We start from the raw sequence: 12,841 nt of genomic DNA, 5'->3' as shown, positions 1-12,841 counted from the left end.
ATAAAATTTAGAATTCTCACGAAGCATGTTATACGTTTTAATTATAAAATATCTCACAGAAAAATGTTTATGATTTCCATCTTAAGAGGTTAATTTAAGTGAATTAATTTTGGCAATGTGGTATAACTTTTTTGAAATCTATTCTAAAACTCTAATTGCATTAAAACAACAAAGTTGAATATTGCGGTGGTTAAAAGTTTTACTCGGGTTTGCATGCTGGGAATTGATTCACACTGAAAACAGCTATCGGTCTTCAAAGCAAGAAACCTGATTCCAAGAAATCCTGATTCCTATCAACATAAAAATTCATATCATATATATTTTACATCACTGTACTTCATGAATATCTGAATATGTAAGGAACAGCTGCTTGCCATTACTGAACTGAGACATTCTGGTTGGTGGAAATTAATGATCTCCACCATCTGGTTTGAAACACAAAACGGTATTTCATAACTACTGTAAAGTTCAGTTAGGAAGAAATCTATTTAATATCAAAATAAAGTATCAATTTTCTGGGATTCAAGTATCTATATCAAATATAAAAATAATGCAGTGTTTATGGGTAATTTGCATAATACGCAATTAGGAAAACTCATGAATCAAACATAGTAGGAAAAAAAAGTGAGCTATTAATTCAGATATAATTACTTTAATGCTTTTCATTTAAAACCTGCTGCAGATCTCAACTAGAAATCCTTTCCTTCCTGTCGTCAGCTAAATGACTTCAATGAAGTAATATCAACACTGGCATCAGCGTGACACATAAAAAGCCAAAATACTCAAAACCTTACCAATCTTTGTGCCAAACTCATCCCTGGAAAGAGGTACTATGGCGGAATCAACAAGGTTATAACATATGTAAGATTTATGCAAAAATTAAAGTTTACCTTGAAAACACTGGCAGAGTTTAGAAGGAAAAAATTAACACTATTACTATAAAATATCTAAATCATCCCAACCAAAACAATAGCAAAATTAGACTGTTAAAATATATGGAAAACGAAACGTAAATTAGTAAATTATACATTTAAATAAATGAAGAATCACGAAAAATGAAAATTACGTTTTCCAACAGAAGTCAGAAATCTTGAAGATGTCGTTTTAAGTTCTATATCCTAGAATGTAATAAACTAAGAGCAATTACTCTTCCTGGCTACAGCCATTTTTATGGTCATCACATCAAAGACAAACAGGAAAAAATCGCAGTGCCCAGTGTGTACTGATGCTGCATCTGAAGCCATTAGCACAGGAGCATTTATGTGCTGCAAGAAGAGCCCGCGAAGCCTGGGAACGAGCAAGGCTGGCGGACTGCAATCCCGATTTGCGGCACGCAGACAAACTGTTCAGTTTTGTGTGGGCTGTTGTCTTACCCGAGTTGTAGAAAAGGTCGGGTCTTTCGAGAATGTCTCCTTCATGGATGTATGGCTCGATTCGGTCGTCGCCATACAAGTACTGCTCGCTCTCATCCATCTGACGACTCTCTACCATCTCCAACCACTGAGAGTTGTGCCAGCGAAACTTTTCACTCTGAATTTTCTTAGCCCATTCTTCATCATATTCCTATTAAAAACAAACAATCAACTATTATTGCATAAGCTTACGCAGGTACTCCCTCGGTGCTCAGAAAAGTGCTTTTACCTCGTGGGAAGAGAATAGGGGGGCTTCGCTTGGCTCAGAGGATACATTAATGATACCTGTTCAGAATTATTTTGTACAGCATCAATAAAAATCAGTTAAATACATATATTAAAGACATCTGTTAGGTTTACCAATCGCTGATGGCAATGGCAAAAACTGGAAAAGTTAAAATTTCACAAGCTTTTTTATTATTAGATAATGGGTAAGCAATCAGTCTTCAGCTTCCAAAGAGTCTTGTGGCTATAATTACTTGTGGCACTAATGACAGGTGGTGAAGCATTAAAATTACATCTTTTGCTCTTTTTGTTTAATTTTCAGTAGGAAATAAAGCACTAGTAAAGTATTTCTCCTAACTACTGAAATGGTTACTACAGAAAACAAGTAGCAGGTTTTAACTTAATTTTGTCTCAAGCACAAAATAATAATGTTATCTTATTTGGTTATGATTGTTTCTTTAAATGTCTATCTCCTGCTTCAACCCTGAAGTCCTAAGGAGCAAGACGGTGGCTTACTCATTGCTCCATCTGTAATACCTGTTCACATGGAAAATCTTTGGTGAATGTTTCTGAAGGACAAACAGGCCAGTTTACAAACGGTGTTTGAATCTATCCAGTTTCCTACTTTTCCCACAGGTTATGGCTATGTCTAACTAGTGTATTCACTTAATTAATGGACCATACAATTGATTTCATAGCTGAAAAAAATAATGCTTCAGGTATTTCTTATCCTAATCTTAGGGTTCTATGTTTTAAATTCCTCTGTCAATATCTTTAACACTTTTGGTTATTGTTTTCTAAAAAGAAGTTGGAAAGGTGCCAGCTAATAGTACTGTCCTCCAACAGTCAGGATGACCATGATAATGGCCAGAATATACACTTTAATCAAATAGTTGAGTAATTTCCATACAAGTTGAGGCTCAAGTCAAAAATTGTCATCATAGACTGAGTTTCTGGGATGTACGAATAAGTCTGAAATTTTACAATTATTATTGTCTTATAAAATTTTATTTGTTAAATTTTAAGTTTCACATGATTAATAATTCTCTTAGCAGTGTCAGCTGTGAAACTGTGTGTTCTAGCTATTCATCTTTGAAAATATATAGATGCTCCATTTCAACTGAGGTTGGGGGAGGTAGAATATATTTTTTGGCTACGGTACTGCTAATGACAATTTGCCACCAAACTATTAAGCCTTCCTTCTTTCTAATAGTTATCTATTAACATCCCTATTAGTTGTCAATTTCTTTCTTAATTATTTATACTTAAATTACATAAAAGTAGAACTACCATAAATGTTATTATATTTTACTTTAAAATAATAAACATTAATTAATTCAACTATTACAATTTTTAAATCAGAGGTCCCCAACCCCTGGCTATGGACCGGTACTGGTCCATGGCCCGTTAGGAATCGGGGCACACAACGAGAGGTGAGCAGCGGGCCAGCGAGCGAAGCTTCACCTGTATTTGCAGCGGCTCCCCAGTGCCAGCATCACCGCCTCCGCTCTACCTCGTATCACCAGATGTTAGATTCTTATAGGAGCCCGGACCCTGATGCCAAAAAGCTTGGCATCTGTTTTAAATCACCAAAGGAAACTTTTTCATTCAAAGTTACATCTGCAATGCTAACTTATATTTGAAATTGACAATTTAGATATCAATGATAAATTCTATATCCAAACGCCATATCTTGTTGGTATGGTTGCAGTGATTAGATATGAATATATATGTGTGTGTGTATATATATATGTATACGTAAACACACACACACACACACATATCATACAACCATTGATTAAACATAAATTGCTTCGATGAGAAAATACAGATAAAGCATTTGGAAAACCCATAAACTTATACTGAAAACACTTAATGTTAGCCATTTCTGTTAATTGAAGTAATAGCACTCTAAATTCGGTACTATAATTATTGCCATTTTACCCATGAGAAAACAAGGCCCAGAACACTGAAGTAACCTTGGGCAGCAATGGGGAAAGGCAATGAAAGAGAGGGCAGATGAACATTTGGCAGGATCACTGGAGAATGTATTCTTTAGTGCATGAGAATATAACAACCAACCTCCAAGGTCAACTTCCGGCACTAAGATTCTATGAAGGGGTTGAACTGTTGACCAACTGATGATATGGGAGGAAGCAGCTTCCCGTCTACTAAGTACAGTGCATTGCACATTAGATTCTCAATCACCTCCTCTCTGACATGGCTGCACATAGGGGTGTTAGGGAAAGAGGGAGTTGAAAAAAGAACAGCACAGAGTTTTTGTTACAAGCAGTTTCGTTGGCCACAGATTTCGGCGGGTCAACTTTGGATTTCCACCATTAAACGCTAAGTGGTGCTGATCATGCAATATGGGACTGTGATGAGCTTCACAACAAGTTACCCAAATGCTAACTACACCTTTGAACCTCTTTAAAGTGCATGTGGTTTCAAAAGTACAGTATATTTTTTGGTTCCATATGTGGCACAGTGTGTTGTTCAAAGTCAGCTGCAAAAATATATATTATCGTCATATTAGAAGTGGCCAGATAATTTAAGAAGAAAAATCACAGACACAGAAAAAGAAAAGGATGACCTTATTATCCATTAAGGAAAAGAATTTAATTTTAAAACAAAAGCAAAATGGTATTTTGGAAGAGAAAGTCTCCATACTAACAAGTTCACCAAACACTCAGAATGTGCCTTATAATACCAGAAACCCTATTAAATCTACATCAAATACCAGAGCTAATTTAAGTGGTATTTATTATTATTATTATTTTTTTATGGATACTAGCTTGTCTCGTTTGGCAAGAGGTATAAAACTAACTTTTCATTTTGGTAGAAAAAATTTGAATCTAAATGAAGAAGTATTCAAAGATGATGCTAGAAAAACATGATTTGACTGTCGTTTTATTACAATTTAAGTTCAAGCATATGGATTCCTAGTGTAAAAACAGGAGTTAAAAATTCAGTCAAGTGCCGAAAGCATATAAAATATGGGCTTTCCTATTCCATTAAGGGTAAAACTTGACTCTTACTAATAACTGTGAAATGTTACAGAGGTAAGTATAATTTAAAAATAAATCCTTAAACCACACATTCATAAAATTTAGCCTAGTAAGTAAAGCTCTGCACAAAGAAAAAAATTCATGCTTAATCTAGGAGTTATCATCTTGCATCTTTCTTATTAGATTTTACTATGCTTATTTAATAATAAACATACATTTAATAGATGCAGAAATCTGTGACAAAGAAGCTTTCTTCACAAACAGCCTTCTAACTCGAGCCTTATCACCCTTCAAGCTTACGGCAGCGTTATTAGTGCCCCACACAGACATGCCTGAGTGTTTAAAGCGAGGGTATCCACACTCCATCTGGCAGATCCAAATGCACAAACCAAAAATGTTCATGAGCATCCGTGGCGACCTTTTGACACCGAAACCCGCCTAGTCAATGTCTTGGGAGGGCTGACTCGAGCCTGCAGGAGCAAGACTGGCCTGGCCTGGCGCTGGCCTCGTCTTCCCTGCACCAGGGTCTGACAGGACAAACCCACAGCACCGGGCATCTCTTAGCAATAAAAGGCCGAAAAGCATAGTAGCGATGACACAGATCATACCGTCATTTTCTTTATGAAAAACAAATTCTATTCTGACTTTGAAGTATTTCTGTGCCATTAAACCACAGGTTAAAGTTTCTACGACTAACCTAATCGCTAACATGTGCATCACCGTCTCAGGGGCACGATGAAAACACTACGGTTGTCTGCTCGGCTCTTCAGAAACACGACACGACACAGCACAGCACGGCACAAAACACGACACAAAACAAACACAAAACAAACAACAACACAAAATAAACAACACAACACAACACAGCACAGCACACCACAAAACAAACGGCACGATACCAAATAAACAACACAAAACAAACAACACAACACCAAATAACACAGCACAGCACAGCGCGGCACACCACAAAACAAACGACATGAAACAAAATAAGCAACACGACACAAAGAGCAGCTTCTCTCTCAGGAACCGGGAGACGGAGTGTTTCTCCCTACCACGCTGTGCAGAAGATTATTCTTTGCAAAAGATCCAATAAGGAATACCGCTTCCTACCACAACGAACCCACTGTGATGACAAGCGGAGTTCTCGCGACAAGTGTGCGTGGCTTTTTGTCATAGATCAGAGGGAAGGAGGCAGCAAAAGCCTTGACCAGGCGGTGTCAGAGCCTCAGGGTCTCAAGCGCTTATAACATGACTTTTGGAAAACATTTCGAGTTTTATAATTATCAAACTATTTTATTATTGCAAGTTGAATATTATAGAAAAAATACCTATAATCCCTTTACCTAGATAGAACCACAGTAAAAACTGGTATAAGTTTTTACTACTATTTTTCAATGACTTTCTTAATTCCAGTATTGAGTGCTAACTTTGGAAAATAATTTTTAAATATATACTTTAAATGTAGAACTAAGTATGAAACTTCATTATGATACTATACTTCTGCCACAAAAGTTTGCTCTAGTTTGTGGTAATACAACCTCAGGTATTTGAATGTTTACCAAATACAGCATCTCGGAATGAAGCATGTTTGTTACGAGGAATACAATATTCGTTTAAATCATTCATTTCTCCTTTTCCTCAGCAGCAAACATTGGTTGGAATCAGCTGACAGCTGAGATAGTATTGTTTTGTATACGATGCTGGCTTTTGATCTTTGTTTCTGAAACACAAATTTTTATGTTCTAGATTTACCGAAAATCAAAAATTTTAGCTTATGTCTACTGAGAGTCTATTCAGCAAGTGTAGTACATTAATAGGCTAGGACAGTGGTCCCAAGAGTTTTAGATTTCAGGAAAGGTTCAAAAGCAAATTTTGGGGGCTGACATTAAATGTAAATCAACCGCCATCTACTATTATTGTTTTAGAGAAGAAAGCCCATTTTAACACTAAAATTTTAAGGACAATCTCAAAATAGTTATATACTTTCCTAAGACAGAACATGTTAACAGCCTGACATCTGCCATTCCTCCCCAGACTCTGTGTGTGTGTGTGTGTGTGTGTGCGCACACGCGCACGTGTGCCTGTGCCCCTGACACACACACACACACACACACACACACACACACACACACACACACACAGTTTTTGTTACGCATTTCACTCCTGTTTTAGCGAAGCGCAGTAGCAGCTCTGTCCGGCATTCTGCGACCCCCGGCCCCTGCGACCTTCTACATCTCTCTTCAATGAGGAGCATTTACTAGCCCTGGCACCGGCCTACTTTCTTTGCGTCTCGGAGTCTGAACGTGTGGACACTGGCGTTACGGCGTGGTACTCAAGACCCTGGAGTAGGGGTCACGAGACTCGGGCTCCGGTTCTAGCTCTGATACTGACGGAAGTAAGCAAACTTCCGAAGGCAGTCTGATATCCTTGGTCTCAGATTCATTTCTAGAATGAGATAAATCTAAAATTTACTCAAGTCCTAACATCCTGTAAGTAAAAATCTGTGATTAATACCATTACTTCATAAGGCTATTGAAATAACTATCCCCCCAAACTGAAGAATACTGGTAGCATAAGGGATTTATTTTAAAAAGTTAAATAGCAACTCTGAGCGAACATCAGTATCAAACACTTAATCCATTCAACACACGTCGATTAAATCTAGTCTCTCTAACCTCCCTGCCCAAGTCTCCCCTGCCCTCTGCGTCACCACCCCTCACTTCTAGGGAACGACTGGAAGGTCAGGGACGCCGGGGCTCAAGGCCCGCGACAAGCCGCATGGACGCGCTCGAGGCGCGTGCCGTCTCGTCTTCACTCGGACAGCATGCACCCCGACGCCCCGCTCGGAGGCCGCGTCCGTCTTGCGGGGAAGGCTGAGCTCTGCCTTTCGTGCGCCTCTCTGCTCGGCCCCTGACGTGACGGTCTCAAGCACCCAGTTTCCCTGAATCCTGAAGTGTCAGCAAAAACTTACGGCTTGATTTTACGTGGAATGTGCCACCCTTTCTGAAGTCCTTTATCGCACTGTTGGCTGCCTCACCACCGAGACACCGTGAAGCCTTAAGCGGCCCGGTGTCAGCCAGCGCCTGTTCACTCTCAGGAGAACTCTCTGTCACTGGCTTCCGTCACACCTGGTATCTGATTAGCACACTACGGGATAACACGGAGCTACACAGATCTGCTCTGTGTTCTAAAGTAACTGATGCAGAACAGATTTCCCGTCCTCCTCCGATGTGGCAGCCCCTTAGCAGAGAATGTAATACGGCTTATTTAATACAATTCTTCATACTAAATGTAAGCAGAGCCAGAGTAATTTAGTACTTGTGAAGGTTAACTTAGTAGCTGCTAAAAAGGTGCCTTTTCTGCCTTAGAAAGTACTCCTCGCGGTGCATCTGATACACACACGCCCGCGAGCGCGCACACAGACAGGGGTGTCGCACGCACACACACACCCCGCCTGCTCTGCAACCGTGCTCCCCAGTGTCGGCCTCGGCTTCGACGATGGCATCGTATGGCCAGACTCCAAAGCAGAGTCAGCATCTCCCCCATCTCTGTTTACAGCACTGAGGGGGCTTGTCCGTGCAATATTTCACATAGCACGTCCAGTCAGGCTGCAGAGTAAAAGCTATAACTAAAATTTATTTAACTAAGAAGTCATGATTTTTATCTTTTATACTAGGCTTGGATTCTTTTAAATCCGACTGTTGCCAATTTAAAAAACAATAAAGAGACACGCACATCCCCGCAGGGACACACACGGGCGTGTATGCACACAGATTCACGTGTGTGGTGCACACAGGGCGTCCTGCACGTCGCCGGCAGGTTCTGCAACTTCCAGCGAAACGACTCACACTGACACAGCTGCACTGTAGGCCAATTGCTATAAATAAGAGTTAAAAGTTTCTACAGCACCGCTTCAACATTAGAAAGGCTTTGAGCCAAAAGATGTTCAAAGACCTATTCAAGGACCTGCCGCGTGTGTGTGTGTGTGTGTGTGTGTGTGTGTAAATTCTCATGAGCTAGAAAAATACCCTAAATTTCTGTCTTTCAGGTTTATGAAACATGAAAATGAACTCCCAAAGACGGCTAATCAAACTTATCTCACTAAACCCAATGTGACTATGGAATTAAGAAATAAAAATCGAACTCATGATACTAAGAAATGAAAATTTACCAAGACTGTAAAACAAGCAAGAACGAACAATACCTGCTCTGGAAAGAACATCTTAGAAGTCTCTATCAATTACTCACTCAAAAATCTCTGCTCTGTGCCCATAACCAACCTGCAAGTCAATTAAAGTGACTATTTTTCCTAATGCCCACCCATCCCCTATTTTGAAGGCCTGTCCTGAAATAAGCTGAGTTTCAATGCTAACTCTAAGTCCTACGCCTATGAAACACTGTCTGTAACTTCCCTCCTGAAGATGTGTGAGACATATCTATAGTGCTCTCCTGTGCTGGCAAGATTAACAAACTCAGCTTCTCTGGCTGACACAAGTTTTCCTGGTAGTTTTTTTGTGGGGACCACAACAACTGCTGTCTGAGAGGCTGCATGTAAACTTACACTGGTTTATCTCATTTCAATGCACCAGTCTCATTAAATAGAACCTCATCTGTCCTGGAAAGAAGATAGCACCTTGTTTTCCAAGTTTAAAATACTAAGTATTAATTCCAGGTTGTTAAAAGACACACAGCCTGCCCATGATCATAATTAGAATCAAGAGAAATCTCAGCAACACTGATGTGTGTTAGGATCAGGTCACACGGGCCTGTGGCTGACGAGAAAGATAGCAGACACCCATCTTTTACCAGGGAACTCCGCACGTCCCTTTTCCTGTAATGTGCCGCAGGAGCAGAGGGTCTGCTGGCAGGGTTACGCAAGAACACTGCTCCTGGAAGGCCAGTTCACATCTGAGGACAGTATCTTGGTGTTCTACAGCCTAGATTGTACACTTGAATATTCTAGGAACTCTGTGTTGTTAAGTTTTGTATTCCCAGTGTGAATCTTAGTGTCTGCAACACAGTATGTGCTCTATAAACATGTATTAAATGTTTGAAAACCCAGTAATGTCAGGGGAGGAATCTGTGTAGCAACCTGGGAAGAATTTATGAGGTTCTCAAAGACTTCACACAGAGCTGAGGAAGAACTAAAGTATAAAACTCTGAGTTTTCAGAAGCTCTCTACGTGTAGAGGGTTCCAGTCTTCTCTTCGTGAATCCCAAGGCTTGGAGGAGAAAAGGCAAAGAACAGTAAACTGCCTCGTGATCCCCTCTGAAGACCGAGAAGCGAGGCTCCTCTCTGCACCCTCCCCACTCCTCGCCTCCCGAAGCTACGTGTAAGGCCGAGCCCGACAGGCGACCGCTTGCTGATGAGGCCGCGGAGCCGCATCGCCAAACGTGTGCTCTGCCTGGTACCAGGAGCACGACCGCGGCACATCTGTTTCCGTTCACAGTTCAGGGCTCGGGCCCAAACGCATTAAACAAATCATCACTAATGTCACATTTCCATAATTCGGGGGACAAGTACTTTATTGAAGAAGGCATATTTCCTGAAGGCTTGCAAGGCATCTAATTTTCCTTAGTACCATTCTACATTGTCTGTCTTGAGTGAAAAAAAGTTTGTTTTCTTAAAGATAAGTTGCCTTAAGCTACAAATACTCCCATCGTCTTTTTTATTTTTTATTATTATAGGACAGTCATGCTGAGATAGTAGGAAATCAAAATCTAGAGGTAAAAAGAGTCTTAAGAGATCATCTGCTCCCATTTCAGACAGGTTTCTAACAAGCTATTGTGGGAAGTTGGTTCTTTAGCTATTACTGATGCTAACTAGACAGAGACTTTGCATTCTCCCTTGACAGCCTATTTCTAGTGTTTCATCATCTTTCAAAGTTTGCCCTGTTTCAAATTAAGTCAATTTCCTCATGTTTTACTCTTTTAAAAGATTCAGGACGAACGAATAGCACCCCGAGTCATGATCAGTTATGGAGTCTGAGCTCAAAGCACCGAAGACTGGCAGCTATGTCTCAAGTGAGCTTGAGAAGCTGTCTTTTTACTGACATTAAAATGCCTGCTCCTCAAATTTCTGCCAAATAAGGAGGTCCAAGAAGCTAGGAGTGTAACTTTGGTCTGAGGTTAGCTGTGAAATCCAAATAAGTCACCACAGATTCAGAAAATGGGTAACTGAGCAGAGGAGGCACTTCCACACTAGAAAAGGCAGCTCCCTACTTACTAGTGTCCTAATCGAGGCCTTTCAGTTAATTGCCCTATTCAATTAACCATCCAACATGAAGTTTTAAAATGCTAAATTCAGCCATTTTGAGGATAATTTTAAAGTAAACAATAAATAGTAATATGTCTGGCTAAAATATATACCCCAAATAGTTTCCTAATTAAAATCCAACAGTGAACAGAGTATCTTCCCATACTATTTTAAAAATTAAAATGAACAGAAAACAGCATAATTAACTATACTAAAAAAGGGCAATGTTGGTCCAGCTATTAAATCTACACATAAACTTCTCGACTAGGTCGGAGTTTCGGTCTAGTCTGAATAAAACATGTTGCGCGACCACCACGTGACAGATGTTTCACGTACGCCTTCGCTGACCCTCACAGTAATAACCCGCTAGTCCTCAAGAGCGTCGCTGTAAACTGAGCCTTCTCGAAGTTACCTAAATCGCCTGAGATTGTGCGGCAGGGAGGCGCTCCTATGCAGTTTTTTGAAACACAAGTGATTTTGAGATGTGCTGAACAGAACTAAAATTCTTTTTTTCTTTTTTGTAGAATTCTGAATATGTATAAAACCTCTTCAAGTAAGAAGCTTATACTTAAAAATTAGAAGCTTAACGTCTTAATAATATTGAAAAAACGAATTTAGTATCATTGCATTTACCAAAATACGAATTTGTATTTATAAGACTGCATTGTTCTAAATACACGTACAATGTCTTTTTTGCCCCGCAAATGAGAACTATTGTACTTTATGTAGGAAGAAAAATTACTTACCGCTATAATATCTAGTGTATTATCACAGACCTTTCGGATTTCATTATTTTTATCATGCATCAGATCTATGAGATATGCTGGAGCCTCTGAATCAAAGTAGTTAAAGATAAAAACTGCATTTGAGATTGAGACCATGCATTCACATAAAAAAGTTCCACATTTCTCTAAGTACACATGCTAACTTGAAATTTAACTTAAAATTTTAAAATAAAATCGTTAATACAAGATGACCAGAATAGTTAATATTTAATTTGTTTAAAAAAAAAAAAACAGGGATAAAAAAGGAAAAAAAAAAACCTAGATAAAAATGGGCAAGAAAAACAGCCAGTAAACCTCGGAAAGCAGAAGGTCATGTGTTGAAAAAATGAACACAGTGAAAATAACTGAAGAGGGAGCTCTCGAGCTGTGTGGCCAGGAGGGCCTTCGTGAGCCCCCTGGCTGGCTTTAAGGCTCAGGAAGTTAACTGCACACGGAAGAGCAACAGAAAGGACTCACAGTCAGATCCCATGTGTGGTTAATAGAAGAAAGAGAAAACGTAAGGCATTTTCACATGAAAGATAAAATCTGCAACCTAATATTTCAAAAAGAGACAAAGGAATTTAAGAAAACAATATATATATGAAAGAACAATATAAGTCAGAATTAGAAAACGCAGAAAAAAACAATTCAGAAAAGAACTAAAAATAAAAGCAAAAATCATTTCATATATAGTAAACTAAATTTAAAACATGAGAGTAAATAAAAAATAGATAAAACTTTAAGAGAAATAGAAGGCAAAAAGGAAGACAATTTGTAAAATTAAATAATAAATGAAAAGATAAAAAGTTAGAAAATAAAAGATATTAAAGACAGGCAAAGAAGATCCAACATAGTATAAATCTCAAAGAAGACAACCAAAGCAATAGGACAGAACAAATATTAAAAACTGTAATTCAAGAAAACTTCATTCCTGAAATTAAAAAAACAAAACAAAACTACATACTGAAAAAGAGCACATCTGTATACTTGGAAAAATCAGGTAAGGATGACAAATACCAAGTCAAATTCTAATACAACTACTTGGCTTCAAAGAAACAGAAACATTCCTTTGGTCTTCCTGGCAAAAAGATTGACTCATAAGGAATAAAAGTAAATTGTCATTAGACTTTATGATAGATACCAATAATTATGAGAGTACGGCCTTCTCATTGGC

The 12,841-nt window shown here is 38.9% G+C and overlaps 1 protein-coding gene across 6 annotated transcripts in view; it reads right to left on the bottom strand.

The window, feature by feature from the left end:
• The window catches only part of KIFAP3 (kinesin associated protein 3), a 124,377-nt gene that overhangs the window by 32,727 nt on the left and 78,809 nt on the right, over positions 1-12,841 (bottom strand). For all 6 annotated transcript variants that reach the window (XM_016148625.2, XM_036234677.1, XM_016148628.2 and 3 more), the window contains 2 exons: positions 11,650-11,735; positions 1,374-1,563 (listed from right to left, as the gene is read on the bottom strand). In XM_016148625.2, the coding sequence (XP_016004111.1) occupies positions 1,374-1,563; positions 11,650-11,735 (276 nt within the window). The remainder of the gene's footprint in view (positions 1-1,373; positions 1,564-11,649; positions 11,736-12,841) is intronic.

This window comes from Rousettus aegyptiacus, unplaced genomic scaffold (assembly GCF_014176215.1).
Source record: "Rousettus aegyptiacus isolate mRouAeg1 unplaced genomic scaffold, mRouAeg1.p scaffold_m13_p_17, whole genome shotgun sequence".
Taxonomy (NCBI): Eukaryota; Metazoa; Chordata; class Mammalia; order Chiroptera; family Pteropodidae; genus Rousettus; species Rousettus aegyptiacus.
Note: the sequence above shows the minus strand (reverse complement) of the source record. Positions and strands in the feature narration are given on the sequence as shown.